This window comes from Amphibalanus amphitrite, unplaced genomic scaffold (genome assembly GCF_019059575.1).
Source record: "Amphibalanus amphitrite isolate SeventyFive unplaced genomic scaffold, NRLGWU_Aamphi_draft 000007F_arrow, whole genome shotgun sequence".
In the NCBI taxonomy this organism is placed as follows: domain Eukaryota; kingdom Metazoa; phylum Arthropoda; class Thecostraca; order Balanomorpha; family Balanidae; genus Amphibalanus; species Amphibalanus amphitrite.
This window is the reverse complement of record NW_024881503.1, coordinates 576,538-593,085: the sequence shown is the minus strand read 5'-3', so window position 1 is coordinate 593,085 and position 16,548 is coordinate 576,538. Positions and strand designations below refer to the sequence as shown.

At 49.2% G+C, this 16,548-nt stretch overlaps 1 protein-coding gene across 1 annotated transcript; it reads right to left on the bottom strand.

Moving 5' to 3' along the window:
- Window positions 1-1,366: 1,366 nt before the first annotated feature.
- On the bottom strand, window positions 1,367-16,274 carry LOC122378579 (ER lumen protein-retaining receptor-like). The gene is made up of 6 exons (XM_043359815.1): window positions 15,835-16,274; window positions 12,906-13,095; window positions 12,197-12,266; window positions 11,783-11,937; window positions 2,572-2,669; window positions 1,367-1,955 (listed from the first exon to the last, which is right to left on the bottom strand). Exons 1-6 carry the CDS (start codon window positions 15,923-15,925, stop codon window positions 1,921-1,923), a joined length of 639 nt encoding a protein of 212 aa, XP_043215750.1. The 5' UTR covers window positions 15,926-16,274; the 3' UTR covers window positions 1,367-1,920.
- Between the last annotated feature and the right edge of the window lie 274 nt (window positions 16,275-16,548).

Sequence of the window (16,548 nt, the reverse complement as noted above, 5' to 3'; positions counted from 1 at the left end):
ATCGGAGCCGGAGTCGGTGTCCGAGTCACCGAAAATCCATCAACTCCGCAGCCCTGCCACGTCTGCGGAGTCAGAGTCGACAGTTCTGCCCGGAGTCGCAGTTGATTTTTGAAAGGCGGAGTCAGTGTCAGAGTCGCCAAAAAGCAATCGACTCTGCAGCCCTACTGTCGACTTCAGCCAAAAACGTAAACACGATTCTGTTTTCGTACCCGAAAATGGAGGCGTCCTACTATAAATTAATCATTTTTTTCCGTTGGCGAAAAGGATAACTTAACACGCGCAGTGGAAGGGTTGCGAGTACTACGACCAGTGGAAGGGGGGGGGGGCGGATGTCGCCCCCCCCCCAAGATCTCAGCTCCCACTAAAGCTAGAAAGACGAAATTTGCAGGGTAGGTGGGGGCCCTAGGGAACTCTGATGTGTGTGAATTTCATGACCCTAGGTCAATATCTTCAAGATCCAATGAGGTCAAATGTGGTCAAATCTGCCATATGAGCGACTCTCTTGCGTTTACACGCCGATAACTCAAAAAGTTACCGGCCGATTTTCTTTTTTTCTTTCACTGTACGAAAGAACATACATTTGTGAGTATGTATGGTGAATTTCTAGTTAATCAAACAATAAATATGGCAGTTAGAGGCCTGCTAAGGGTAAGATGTCGCCGGCTGAAGCGGGATCGGCCGACGCGGGAAACGCGGCAATCACAATTTTTTGTTTACACACTCATAACTCAAGTTGTTACCGGCCGATTTTCAAAATTCTTTGCCCATATGATTGCCTGCACATTTCTCAGTCTTCTCACAAAATTTGACGCGAATCGAATATAATCAGCGGTAAGGAGCGCGATGTAACGACGGAACCGTCCCGCCCCGGCAGTCCACAATTCAGGCGGCGCGTAACGGCTAGCGCCGGCCGCCGCGCCCAAGATTACTACTCGCCGCGCCGGCAGGATGTTTGACTTTACACCGCTATTACTAGAAAAGTTGTGAACCGATTTTCTTATTTCTTGCATGAGAAGATCCGCAGTTCAATTCTGGTCAGGTAGCCAAAATTCAACATTCATATTACGTTTGCGGCGCGAGTTATTGGCGAAAAACAGGAGGGGTGGGCGAAATCCGCCCCCCTTCCACTGCGCGTGTTAAAGATCAAATAACAAACCGTGAAAGGAAGAGCGTTGCACCTACTCTAACAGTCAGCTCAGTGTATAACACTTGTAAGTGCTTTAACAGATGGCCATGGAAACGCTCAATAAGAGTAACTGCGGACACGTCTATTGTTTCTGTGTGTATCAGACCACCCCTAACAATCGACATTGGGTTCCCTTTCTTCTGCCCAGCGTGCATCCGAACCAGACAGCAAACACAGCGATCACTTTAACCCCGTTTTTTAATAAGAATCTTCCTCACACCGAATGTTCTCTCTCCAGTCAGTTCGACGCACCCTCAGTCAAAGCCTTCTTAGTAACGCAACTGTGGAATAACGCAGGCGGCGGAGCGCGGCGGCGGATAGTGCACGGTACCGCCGTCCAGCCGCTCACCATAAAACCGTGCCGGCCACGGCGAGTCAGCGCCCGTCGACCAGTTAAATACACACAAACAAACGACGCTCACGGCTCCGCTCTGCCGGCCGGGCCGGGTTTAATGCCGACAGCGGAGTGTGGGGAGGGGTTCAGAGAACGGCGACAGCAGCGGCGTCTCACACAAGCTCAGGCGCGCGCCACTCGCCCGGCCGCAGAACACCGGCGATCTGCCGAGATGGCCCGCTCGCCGACCGGAGTCGGTCACTAGCTTCACTCTGTGACCGGCCGTCGCCAATGACGTCATACGCCGGCCGCGCACACCGGTGACGTCACGCGCCGATCGCACACGCCAATGACGTCATGTGGGCTGCAGCAGCGCCCTTTATTTAGCATCTCGGCGAACTCAAGCAGGTAACACGATCTTCTTGCCCTTCAGAACTGCGAAAACAAAGACAAAGTGAGGCACTTTGCAAGTGATTACGCACGCAACTAGCACTTTGCTCCTTAAAATTAAATCCATGACGATGGTGGCATCCGGGAAAAGAGAAAGAGAGAAGTAGGAGAGAGGGGGAGGGAGAGAGCTCATTACGTGTCATATCATGTGTATTTCTCGAAGCGAAATAACGCACATCGCATACAGGAAAAGGCGCAAGAAGCCCCAAACTAGCACAAACCATCAATTCACTAAATTCTGATCGATTTAATGGCTTCATGGACGGCGAAAGAGAGAGAGAGAGAGAGAGAGAGAGAGAGAGAGAGAGAGAGAGAGAGAGAGAGAGAGAGAGAGAGAGAGAGAGAGAGAGAGAGAGAGAGAGAGAGCGAGAGAGCGAGAGAGCGAGAGAGAGCGAGAGAGAGCGAGAGAGAGCGAGAGAGAGCGAGAGAGAGCGAGAGCGAGAGCGAGAGCGAGAGCGAGAGCGAGAGCGAGAGCGAGAGCGAGAGCGAGAGAGAGAGAGAGAGAGAGAGAGAGAGAGAGAGAGAGAGAGAGAGAGAGAGAGAGAGAGAGAGAGAGAGAGAGAGAGAGAGAGAGAGAGAGAGATTTAAATAAAGTCCGTACCTTTGGTGATGTAGAGATAGAAAAAGTCGCAGTAGAGCACCGTCTGCACCACGCCGGCCACGATGGCGATCAGGTCGAAGAAGTTGTCAAAGTAGTAGCTGCAAACGGAGACAAGCCCAGAGTCAGTAAGAGGCAGCGACAACCATGGCTATATTTCTGACGAGTCGACAGACATAGCATTATCACACCTCGTACCAGAAGCTGAAGTTACATAACACAATAACAGCCAACGTCAAGCGTCAAATGGACAACGAGTCCCAGGCCCCAGCAGGCTTTCAGCGCTACACAGACCCCAATCTGGCATCCATTTGGCCAGACTCTGGCATTCAGTAATCGCGTTTCACGCTTCGACCGAAAAACGTTGTCATGGCACGTAACAAAACACGTAATGTGTGTGCGTGGGGGTCGGGAAACAATCCGAGCGTTTACAAAAGGATGCTCAAATTCCTTACACTTTAATGGGCTGTGCCGCAAAAAGATGCCTAAATTCTTCACACTGCAATGGGCTGCAGCCGCAAAGTACTTGAACGTCACACGAAGTCTGCGCCAGGACAAAGGGACAAAATAAAGCAATGTTAAATACGGTAATTGTCAGTCTCTTTCTAATCAGGAGAGCAAGCCTCCATTATATGACTCAAACTACAGGAAACACAGACTGAGATACATGTGGGAAAAGAAAACAAATGACAAATGGAAGCACATGCTCGAAAGTCGTCGCTATGCTGATGGGCTCCGCAGTCAGCTCAGGATAAGAACGGATAAGGGGGCTTCCGCAGCCAGCTCAATCAGCAGCGCAGCAGTCAGCACGTCAGCAGGCATGCCAGCTGATGAAGCGGCTATGACTGTCGTCCAGCCACCAGACTGCAGAGTGACTGGCCGATCGGTCCAGGCAGCCGTCGATGCCGTTCTCCGCCCCCCCCCCCCCCCTCCGCCCCTGGTAGACCTCAGAGTGCCCACTCCCCACGCCGGGTCGCTGTCCGACGCTTCAAGCCACCGCATTGACAGAGGCGACTGAAAAGCACCCTCCCGTTCAGACAGAACCGGCCGCCGTAATGCGACTTCTCACAAAACATTGCTCAGGGACGGCGCGCGTAGCAACTGTACACAAAGGTTTCTAGCCGTCATTTACTTAATGATGTTTGGGTTGCACAAGCGCGCGGACCAGCCACAAATAAAAAAGGCTACTAAGGTGAGGCAGCCAGCCAAGTTACAATATTAAACCAAGTTTGCTTGTTTTGTTAGGATTCTTTTTTCAAGGAAATATTAGTTTCCCAACTCACTGAAGGTATGTGCCCCAGATGCTGGCATTGTCGCTCGAATAGCGCTATCCAGCTTCCTTACGTAAGTCAGCACAAACGATGCCGCCATTAAATTATTTATTCAATCAGTGGGCTAATGGCCGATGATGACTTTGCCCAGGTACACAGCGGTTATCTGCGGTGCAGCGGCATAGCGGCTCCTCTGCCAAGCCGGCGCAACAAAAACCATGCCGCCCAACAACGCCAACAACGCACTGTCGTTAGCGAGCCAGACAGTCGCGCGGTCTGCTCTTCTCCTTTCAATATCCCAGCTAACCGGAGACGAGCAACCACAATATATCCCGAGAGGCTCCGAGTGGGGGAATCGGACACGGCAGATTAGAAACCACACGCAACGGTAGGTTATGTTTGTAAACGAAAAAGATAATATCGGCGGGAAATTCACATTTCACGCAAAGACGATGCTATTTAGTGAGGGAGGAATGCAACGATCTCATCGTCTGAGAACGAATTTAGAAGGATGCAACGAACTTTTGCCATCGTTTACAGCAGAAGCCTGGGCAGGCAGTCATTTAGAAGTGGGAACATCCCCACCTGCATTAATCCGTTCATACATGGAGTCACAAACACAGTGAGCCGATGAAAAGCGGAATGCTTGATGAGGTACAACGTCCGACGAGGAACTACCGCACACAGCATTAGTCGGAAACACTGACGTCCTCTCAGAGACTAATGGCGGCAGGCGCTAGTCAGCAAGTGTTGTTCGCTCACAGGAACTGGGACATACCCGCTCAGAAGTGGAGTGCCTCACATAAAGTATTGTCGACTGGAGCACGCAGCGACCCGCTGGGTATGCACCTGGCTGAGTTCGTTGCACAGAGCAACGGCTCGCTCGTAATTGGCATGGCTTTCAGTGTGGGAGGTCCTTAAATACAATAAATAAATACATACTAAGTCCTCCGCTATGGCGCGGGTTAACGCGTCACAACGGGCTTTTCCACCCAGCACACCAGAAACAAATGTAACAGGATAGTTCTATCAGCCATGCAGTGTTTCAGTTACATTGCAAAACACACTGCGTGGGGGAACATTGCCGTTCATCCCGCAGGTACTGTAGATGCTCGCAGTGTTTCAGTTACATTGCAAAACACACTGCGTGGGGGACATTCATCCCGCAGGTACTGCAGATGATCGGTCATCGAACAAGACGACCATATCTGCCTTACCGACAGACCTCTGTGGGCGACAGTAGCCGGCAGAAATCGCCTCTTCGTCAGACGGAGACCCGCCGTAAAGCAGAGTAAAAGTGTTGTGCCGTGCTTAACGGCACCAGCAGCGCCCGGCAACACCGGGCGCGGCCACTGACGGCCGCCGCCTCGGCTCAGGTCAACGCACTGATTGCATCCGAGAGAGTCCACCCTTCATATAACGAGCACAGCAAACGGCAGTATCATCCCTCAGATCCGGGACAAGGCTAAGAGTTGCCGCCTTCACATACGAGCCATCAATGCAAAATATGCTCCTCTGTGCTGTCGGAATAATGGGGTGCGTGACGGGAGCAGCGAATGGTGGATCAAGCCTTAATATCTTGCTGATAATGAAGGACTCTTGATGAAACGCTCATCTTGATGAAAAGCGGATGTGTCGAGCTGCAGTGAACTGAGCGAGAAGCGCAGGCGCTGGCGACCGAATCCACGACCGACCATAGACCGTCGCGAGTAAAATCACAATATTTCGCAGCGACCGCTCGCGATCCACGAACGAACGATAATGGAAGGCGATAAGACTTTACAAATGGCGAACAAGTCATCCCCGAGCTGCCTTAGCAAGCCGAGTTTCCAATATCCCCGGCTGTTTATTGTGCATTTCTCGGACAAAGCATGTAATACATCATTCGAGGCATAGTCAGATATCGCTGCCTTACGTAATCCGCGGAAACAGCCAAACACCTGAGAATGATACCGGCATACCTCTTGGGAATTGGATCTGACATCGACGTGGTTACCTATCGGGTGGATTGATCAACATAAACCGACGTACCACCCAGAACCAAGCTCAAGCAAAATAGAGCCAGGCAGAATGGAGACTGCTTAGATAGCAGTTTGTACGAAGCTTCTAAGAGCAAAGACTTTTTTCAGCGGACCGATGTGGCTTGGAAGCAGGTGAAATGCCACTTTGAGCCGAGCTTTCACGCGCGGACACATGTGCCGTCGCGTCCCGTCGACTCAGGGCGGAGGCTGACTCTCCCCTCCCCGACCAGCGAACGTCACACGCAGGCCAGCGACCGTCCCCACAGTGGCAGCCGCTCAAAGTCGGCGTCGGACGGACCGATTGCCGTCAATTTCCCCGAACCGGCCTGCCACCGACACTATATTGACTCCAGACCACCACTGCATGAGGACCTTCAAAGCAGGCCTACGTTTTACAGGGGTTTACAGGGTTTTCACAGGGTTTTACCAGGCATATCCTGACAGACATGCATTGCTCTTTGAGATCAGTGATCTTTGAGAACATACATACACTTTTATATGCACCAGCTCAGCAAATTGCCGAATGCAGCTACTGGGGCCAAACACTTTAAGACATATTTTTCGAACAAAATTATTTGAATACGCAGGTGGCACAAAGAGTGAGTCAGAAGAGGATAACTCAGGCTGAGCTGGCACCGGCGGCCCGAAGCGGCGTACTGCGTTGCGAAACGTGAAGCGACCTTATGCTTGGAGCGGCCGTGGGCTGGCAGCAAGCGTGCAGCCCCCACCTGAAGGACGGGCTACGACCTAGAGTGGTGGCGTGACCTTCTGAAACCTGCTTATTATTTTTTCATATTCTGTTCTCACTTTGTCGAATGTCCTTGCGATGCTCGGTCTATAACTTGGCGGCAATGCAACTCCAACTTCTGAAGTAAACCATCCCACTACCATTGACAAACGAAACTCGAGTTCTCGTCCCACAACTCACCCATCACCACAATGACACCTACGTCTATCCTCACCCATTCAGTCAAATAATCAGATATCATCACTCAATACTGAAAGCACGAGAAACCAACTAAAGGTCGCTGCTTCTCTCGTTCACTGCTCTTAACATAATCGGAGCGGCTTGCCTGTTTGGCCGCGGCACACAAGCAAACACCGCAGACTCGGGACGTCGTAAGGCGCGACTCTAATTTGACAACTTGTAGTTCGCATCAGCGTTTGCTTTTATGCTGAGATTAAATCCTTCAAGCAACCACCGACTTTAATTTTGACTTCCAACAAACTTGGCAGAGACCAAGGCCATCTTTGAGCTCCCGGGGGGCCGCACTTCTGCGCCGAACCGCCGCCGCTAGCGTTCTTCGAAAGCGGCGTCGATCTTTCTCAGTGTTTGTTCGCTGGGTTTGACCGAGAAGAACAAGCCAACAAACCACCGAAATAGCTAGCTATCTTCGCGGCTAAACAGCAGGACAACACACATCTGTGAGAAGCGTGGATGACCAGTGTCGGTGTCCACCGCTGTTCACTGGTGAAACTGGACGCAAGTACCGACGCGCGTCTCACGTGGTGTCGGCGGGCGTATTGACGTTCAAAGGTCAAACGGTGGCAGTGCGGGGGAGTGAAACTAGGGAATGGCTGGCTACCACGACAGCCGGTGGGCGGGGGCGTACCAGACGTGTAAATGGATCCGAGGGGTGGACCTAGCTATCATCTCAGTGGATCTCGCGACAAACCTATATGCTAAGGTCCCTGTGGATCGAACGGGGAAAACATGGTGCATCTTCGATCTCAGTAGATATCTAATATCACAAAGGATTTCTAGCCAAAATGGAGAGGCCATATCTGATCCTATTTGATCCCAGAACTGTACCCATGGAATCAGATTGTGGCTTCATTTTGTCAGGTCCATGCACAATCGCATGTCTGATGAGTACCATTCGAAACGCTTACGTATGATATAATAAAGCTCAAACCTATCAAGTTATACAAACCAGTCAGATACCTTTTTGCTTAATTATTCTCTCGCTTCGTATTACCAGCACTCTGTTGCTTACGTAACAATAATGAGCCTGGCAATTTACTCCAAAATGTGGGGACTTATCCCCTGTCGACAGTAATACAAACGGGCAGATTATGCGCTCCATCAGCATAGCGCATGGAATCACAGCCCTGTATCCGAGCATTGCGCAGTGCTAACTCCAATTCCCAGCAGCGGCACGGGGTAGTTCGCAGAAAACAAAGCCATCCTAGTGCCACCGGGTACACACAACACACGCCTCTGGCAGGAGCAGCCTCGCCGGCACTGTATCCGGTTGAAACCCACTGCCGTCGGCTACGGTAGCCTGCGATTCCGTGTAGTCAGTGCGACCCAGCCCGCTGCCAGGACAGTGGGCTAAATGACCCGGGGACGGGACGGGACGAGACGGGTCGGTAAAGGTCGGAACACCAGTCGAATGCGGGAGTACGACGTTGGCGTCAGCGACAACACGTCGAGACGCAGTGGACGGGGTAGGTGGGACGGTTAGTGCAGGGTAACCAGTACACACCAGTAGGATCTGCGCGACTTTACAGGGGAGCCGCTATCGGCACCGCTTCTGTGAAAAGTCCCACACACTTATTGACTCAGCCTAAAACCTGCTATGCAATACCCCGAGTTCTTTGAAGAGAATAGAGACGCCAGATGCATGATTAGTTGACAAACGTTTCACAGGGATGACGTCGAACGTAGGTAAATCCCGGAGCACAGGTAGAGATCGGTCCCGGGCAGAGTTCAGCACATTCCAGATAATAAGCTGAGTGGATGCTCGCAGGCCCGCGGGTACACTGGGCGGCAGGGTTTAAAGCGTAGCACCAGCGACCGATCCGCCGATCAAACCAATATTCCGCGCCTCATCTGCGTGTTTAAATCCAGCTGGCAAACAGGTGTCTGAATGTTTATCACAAACAGTAGAGTGGTTCCCTCGGGCATGGTGGATAAGTTGGCCTACACTGTTGCCATCGAGCCTAATGAAACCGTGTGGGCATGACTATTTACTATGCATGTTCTTAATTTTCTTCTCTTTTCAGTCCCAAATCCAGTGCTACCAAGCAATAGGGCCTGAAACAGTCACCACGCACATACATTTTTAATAACACAAAGTAGACCTAGTAGACCAAGAAGTACTTCAGGGCAACGGTAATCTAACAGTAGCTTGTAGGGCTGACCTCGTAGGGTACCTTCAGTCCGTACACGACAGAATCAAGCACTCACAGGTCCAGGAAGCAACGACTCGTCCGGAAGATCGAAGCAGCTCAGTAGAACGGCATTGACCATTGGACGTTTACGATAATCGCAATACGCTCTCGTATCGTGGAAGGTACGGCGGCAGAAGCCACCAGAAATCGGCGAGTCCATCGGACGGGTCCGATCGCAGCTTACACGGCAAATATGACACTGAACGGACAGCTGCGGCCCGCGGGAATTAGCTAACACTACACGGGAAACGGCCGCCGCGTGCTGCACCTCGAAAACTGTCATCTGGAAAATGATGCGGACGCAACTCCCTGGTCGCGCATTGTGAGGATAATGGCAATATCTAGTCGTAATCTTCCTTCTCCGACGTGGTCACGTGTACGACCCAGCTGTCCAATGTTATGCTGCCAACAGTCAGTATCAACCCGGATATTACTGCGCATAATAGCCGACTGCAGTCGGTACCGACTGGTAAGAATACTGCGGTCCGAATTATCCCAATGCGCCAGACTTCAACTCAACAGTCGGCTGCAGCAGCCAGCTCGCACCTAAATCTTGAAGAGCGAATTATTTAGATCACTGGTTAAGTTATTCCGTGAAGTAATCATCTTTTAACCCGCGCCCTGCTGGGGGGGGGGTGTTTGAACACCCCCCCTTGTGGTTTTTCGCGAATATCTCAAAAACGGCGGCGCGGAGCGCCGCCGTTTTTGGTACACCTTATCATACATTAATTCTACACATGTTGTGAAAATTTCAGACCAAGGTCATTCAAGGTCAGGTCACCAGGTCACTTGAAGTGACCTCACCTCATAAAAAGTTTCAATGTCCGTCATAGCTACACCGAGTGACCGATCGCTTTGAAACATTCAGCGATTGATGAGGGTAACAGTATCTATAAAATGTATATCTCGGAATTTTGATATCGGTGACCTAAGGTCAGGTCAATTTTGCGACCTCCCCATTATAAGTCAATGGGAGAAAATTGAAATGCGCCTCTTTTGGACGAAAGACAGTATAAACACTCCCAAACACTGAATTACAAGTGGTTTAGACACACTGAACATGAAAATGGTGTCCGTGACCCTTGTTTATGCCCTGAGGTCATCTTAGGTCACGAATGGTATCTAACAGTTTTTCGCAAATAACTTTTGATAGAGGCATGCTAGAGCGATGAAAACGCATTAGATGTGTTCAGCTCGACGATACGGATCGACTGATATGCAACATGACCCTTTCCGGTCAGGTCATGACCTTGACCTGAGGTCAAATTTTCAAGTTGACCTTTCAAGGTCAAGTTATAGTTCATTCGATGCGTCTTGACGAGAGGAACACGATGCCGGTAAAAGTAAGCTCGTACAAAGCTTGGGTCAAAAGTTATTGCCGAAAAACTGTTTCCGAAAAAATCGGCTATTTTTGCAGTTTTTGCCCCCTGCAGGCAAAACCGTTGACGTTAGGTCAAATCTGAGAGAATTACTCAGAAAGGGCGTTAATAGGGCTATCGAATGCGCTTTTCCGCGGCGCTGTAGCTCTATTGGTTCCCGAGTTATGCGTTGGCTTCTTGGAAATTTTCGATATTCAACCTGGAAATCGGCGAAATTGTGCCTTCAATGACCTCTGGTGACCTGACCTTTGACCTGACCAAAAAATTGACCGAAGTGATTTCGTCATTATTTTTGACGCTCTTTCGAACGCCGCCTTCCGCGTATCGCTACGTGGCCCAGGAGCCGAGTTACAAGGGGGGGGGGTGTTCAAACACCCCCCCCCCCCAGCAGGGCGTGGAAATCCAGGACCCCCAGCCGGGCGCGGGTTAATAGGTGTTTCATAATGTTCATTATACATCATTGGTTGATGTCGTTTTTCATAGCACGACAAAATACGTGTCAATCAATCACAAAATAAAAAGTGAAATACCTACTTTACGAGTTTTCACACAACAAATCTGTTGAAAAAAAAGAAACGACAGAAACGGGCCACCCTTCTCACACTGACGGGGCACAAAAGGGCGAAAAAGACATGGGCGGAAAGGGCTGCGGAGACCGGATTCATGGGTCAAATATCGTCAACCGATGTCCCCGGTGGCAAAGTCAAACAGTCGCAAGGGTGATCACTAGCTGGATTTGCAGAGTAACACAACAGCCGCGAACATTGGCCTCATCTCGACATTATCTCAAATGCCGTTCAAAACCAATGCTGGCAGGTACAGCGTTAATCGGTATAATTTGAGAACAAAGGTTCGCATCGCTCAAGTACGGAGGTAGTAGCTGAGATTGTATTAGGAGTCCCAGGTCTCCAGTTGAGCATGCAGAGGGCGCTGCCTGTCATGGGGTGAGACGACGATTTCCAGACAAGAGTACGCATCAACGTACGCAAAAGTTCGTATGCAGAAGTACTTGGGCGATAAAATACCTACACGAGCACATAAGTACGCACCGCTAAAGAAAAACTAGCCTGACCGGACCTAATCTGACTGAACCCAACCCAGCCGAACTTAACCTTGCTCAACCAAACTTAACCCTACCTAACCAGTCCTAACCTACACTTTTGTCTGTATGTTCTTTGTACCGTACGAGCATCTGCGAAACATACTTTTGTCCTACATTTGCTGATAATCATTCGTCATACGAGCATTTACTGCACAAATTTGTGTCCACAACCCGACGGTACTGAACACTGATGAGGGATCAGATTTAGTGATCAATATATCCAGTCGAGGATGTAGAGGGCACTACGTGAGACGATTTACTGACCGGTAGATCCAGTTGAGAATGTAGAGAGCGCGGTAGGAGCCGAGCGCGAACAGGTAGTGGCTGGTGATGGTCTCTGCTTCGCCCGTCTTGGAGACCATGAACAGCTGCGGCAGGATGGCCACCGACTCCAGGTAGATGCTGAACGTCCACAGGATCTGCGGCAGCACACAGTGAGTCAGCGTCAGCGGGCTGTCCGACGCACCGTGAACTGTTAACTGCTAGTCACGGAGCAGAGCGCTACTCACTCCGCCTTCCATCGACGGATGAGCAGCTTGGAGCAGCGGCTGTCACTGCTCTTTACCACATGAAGCATGTAACATAGTATGCTCTAAATGAGCCATGGCGAAAAGGGTGGCACATCTTGGACCGCCCAAAGGATTCCCGCTCCCGTCTCCCCCGCCCAGACTGACGTACCTCCAGCGGTGTGAAGTCGTGGTTTACTACCAGAGCCAGCAGAGCACACGGCGCGATCAGGAACTCCACCCTGATGGAGCACAGAGAGACACAGTGTGGTGAGGACACGGGCTACAGACACTGGTCACCGTACGGGGACCGATACCCGCGCCACCTACTGCCCAACACCCAGACCGCGCAGTTGTCGAGGCATAGGCACTTCGACAGGCCTTACTCACTTTCCTCGCAGGAACCCGTACACAGATTAAAACAGGATTCACACGATCCCAAACAAAACTATTTGTCATGCAAAGAACAGAACTTCCCTCGCATCGAAATGTCGCTCATGAGTCCAATTCTTCCAAAGGGTGGCAGCAGTTTTTTCGTTCACACAAGTTCGTTGGTCAAGAAAATATGTACAAAGTATGCACAAGTAAACAGGTTAAGTATGTAATTGTACATAAACATAACCCTATAATGTGTTATGTGAGCCCTACGTTATAATGCGATCGCTAATTTTCATATCACTAAGCACAACTCTAAGTTAACCTAAAACTGATCTGGCATTTTATGAAACTGCTCCACATTTACCAAACCATTTGGCTACATCAGCATAAGCAATCGAGTTGCATCCAAACATTGCATATTCCCAGGTGCCTTGGATACCAAGAGTAAGCCCTATATTGTTGCACTTTTTTTGGCAAAAAATAACTTATACCTCCCGACCTACCTCAGCGTATCATGGTTGTGATCGTATGTGGCCTTGAACTTGAAGAGCATAAGGTAGACGGTGGCAGCGGACGCGGCGATGAAGAACACCTTCATGGCGGTGTTGTAGACCGACACGAAGTTGGTCAGCAGGTCCAGGTAGCGGGCCACATAGGTCACCAAAAACAGGATCTGAGATCGGCCCGAGATACCTGCCGGCACGGGTAGAACGCTGTCAGGAAGATCCAGCTGTAACACGTCAGCACTCGCAAAACATGGGGTTTTCAATATTCACCATGGAATTGACCATTGAATTAGTGATGAGCTGTCAAATTTATTAAGATAGAAAGGAACAAAATATATCATTGAAAAAATTGTTTTAACTTGAGCTTAAGTTTTACCACCAAGATTAGTATGAAAGTATCGCTAAATTATTTAGAACTGCTGTTTACCCTCTGGCTCATGCCCCTCATTAATGCTGAACCCATTTATTTTTGGCATAGGATTGGCTTTGAGGTAGACCTAGCATGGGTGGATTATGTATTTTTTTTTACTGTGCAGGCTGTTTTGTTGTAATAATCATGCCACTCTACATGCCTACATTTTGATTTTTAATGCTAACATCAAAATGGCCAGTTCTGTAATGCTGTAATGTGCATACACCTATAAGAAAATCTGGTAAATCTGTAGAAGAGACAGTGAAGATAAAAAATAATCTAACCTGATCTACTTAACTACAACCCTGAACCTACCAGCTCACCAACCGTACTTCATCTACAAATATAAAAAAACGTTTAACTAGTCAATGATCAATTTCAGCATTTTTGTTATAATTTCTGTACTATTTAGCATGGAGAAGTCTGTCCAAACTATAGAATTGTTATCTCTTGATAGAAAAAGGGTTTAAGTTTTACAGAAGACTGGCAGATCCAAGATGCTCCACCTGCAGCACCCAAAATTGATGCAAATTTTTAATTTTTAGATTTTACCTGATATGTATCATAAATTCTAACATCTATTTAGCAAAAACTTGTTTTACACCACACAGCAGTGCATAAAAACTGAAATCCAGGGAGTTCATTGACTTTGGAGAAACTTTTTTGGGTGCATGCTCCCCCCATAGTACCTACCCGAGAACGCCTTTTTGGATCCGCCCGAGTTATCCTCTGAATCTGAGACCTTGCATGGAAACGGTTTGCTGTGCAATGTTACTAATTACTTTGTGTCCCAGTCATAGGCGTCGCCAGAGATTTTCGGTTGGGGGGGCAAAATCAACTTTTGTGTTAAAACTTGCCTTTCCCCAGTCTTTACTCACTCGTTTTACATATCATTCGACGCGCAATGGTGCGAGGAATCCGATGGTGACAAAGGTTTCCTTCTAGCTATGACATGTAACTTTTACAGAAAAATTCGAAATTTTGAAATTCCATGACAAAAACGACTGGTAGAATTATAACTAGTATATGGCTGCGATTGCCGACGCACTGCAGAGGGCCCCTGTGCAGACGCTCGACTCTAATGATCATTACCCAGAAAAAGGTGAAAAACGCTCCATTTAATCGGATCACCCTGCTAAAACCTCCATTCACGCATGCATGCAGAGGTTTTACGTGAAATGCATAGGACTTATCCCAGCCGCCGATCGTAGCTAAGTTGGGCATTCGGCGGAGAGTGAATGTCGGAAGGGTGAATCGGAAGTACCTAATTCATCTTTGCTCTAGTGAGAGGAAGTGTTTTGTTCACTCGAGTGTGAACAAAAGTTTCTCGTTTTTCGTGTGAAGGGAAGCGCTGCAAACGTGCACAAAAACTGTTAAACGGAACCAAAAGTTACGCACTGCATAGCGGCAAGGGATCCATCAGAGATAGGTTTGGGACTTCCAGGCCATTTCAGGCCACTAAGGGTCAGTGCTGACTCTCAGAAGCATGCTTAGGGTCCCGGAGATCGGCGTGGGTCACCTCAAATATTTACGTGTACGTGGTGCTTTAGGGCTTTCCAAGCCCAAGGTGGGGCCCTCAGAAGCCAGTGTGGGCGGCGGGCGCTAAGAGACTAGGCCCAGGGTGAGCCTGGAGCCCTCGGATAACAGTGTGAACCCTCGGGGTCTGTGTCGAATCCCTAAGGACCCTACGTAGGGACATAATAAACATGGTGTTGCGGACCTCAGAGGGACACGTGAGCTGTGACCCCTCAGATGCCGGCTTGGGGTTAGCAAGGTCTGTCGCCTCCAAAGTTTGACTGAACTATCAGAGGCCAGTTAAGGTTCTCAGAAATGTTCGAACTTCGAAGGCTCGTAGATCCCTGTATGGGCCCTCAGAGAACATGGACACCAGTGGAACTTTCAGAGGCCAGTTTGGGCCCTCTGAAAGCTTCTTTAGGGCTCAGTCGAGCTCCTTAGGAGCCTTTGTTTAAAGCAAGCTCATGAGCCCTGCGACACTTGTACGGTACTTGAGCCTGTCGCAGACATTTGACGAGAGTTGAGAAATGCCCCTAAGATTTCGTTTCACGCTTTGAACGAAAATTGTGTCAGCACTCCAAAACTTATGAAAATCAGGTGTAAAATGTAATAAAGAACGAACTAGGAACATGGAATGGATCGCAGCATTGACATTTCCGAGTCTGGACTCGGAGTCTTGAAGATTTTGGCGAATGCGAGTCAGACTCTGGTTTGAACTGCACGCTCCAACCGAGTCTGACCTCACAGGCATTCTCAGAAAGGTACCCCCATTTTTTCCCGACTCCAAAATCTCATCGGATCTGTATCGATCTCAGGGGGTGCCCGGTCCGAGGTTGGGGGGGGGGGGGCAAGCTGCCCCGCTTGCCCCCCCGTGGCGACGCTAATGATCCCAGTAATAACCTTTCTTCAAACTGAAATGCCCCCTAATACCTAGATAGTCAGGACGTGGCAAAATATGCGCACCCCGGTGGAATATCAACACACACTTCTATCACTTACCAGCACAAGACCTGGTCTTCCATATTTTCAAGAGAAGAATGATAATAGCTAGAAGATGGGACAAGTCACCAGCAAGCCGAAAAATATTCATTGTTCGATTTATAATACTTTGACGGCCCCAAAACAAACCGGCCCACGACACATCGAAGACGAAATCGACGTGGCTTTCAAGTTCCAATAATCCAACGCTAGATGGCGCTAGTATCGTATTTTGTACGGTAAAACAATTTCTAGTTGCAGCGATTTAACTGCAAATTGTACATAGCTGATAAACAGTGTTGTCAATTCATTAGTTATTTCATTGTAATTTCATTAGCAAATCATGAATGACTTAATGAATATGGAACTTGACCGCGCACTGACAAGGATCTGGGTCAACTTCACACATTCACGGACCACGGGCCACGGGGATGGACACGCGGGACATCTATAAAAAATAAAGTGAGGTAGAAGACAAGCGGTAGGGGAGAGTGGGGAAAGATGCCCAGGGTTTGACTATGTCATATATTATTCGAAAATGACGATCGGAAAGCCAAAACTTGAAGTTTCAACGGAAGCCGACATCATTTTTCTCCAAAAATATCACACTTTCGTGCTTGAAATATGATAACTTTTTTTGCTATTAAGCATTTTCCTGAAGAAGTGAAAGGGGGCATCTTACCCAACAGGGTGGAAAAGACGCCCCCTGGCGTTGGGTAAGATGCCCCCCTGCAC

Coding starts and splice junctions, on each gene's coding strand:
- LOC122378579 (XM_043359815.1), bottom strand. CDS start 15,925: ATGAATATTTTTCGGCTTGCTGGTGACTTGTCCCATCTTCTAGCTATT. Junction 13,096..15,834: donor GAAGACCAGGTCTTGTGCTG/GTAAGTGATAGA, acceptor CCGTGCCGGCAG/GTATCTCGGGCCGATCTCAG. Junction 12,267..12,905: donor CACAACCATGATACGCTGAG/GTAGGTCGGGAG, acceptor GTGCTCCATCAG/GGTGGAGTTCCTGATCGCGC.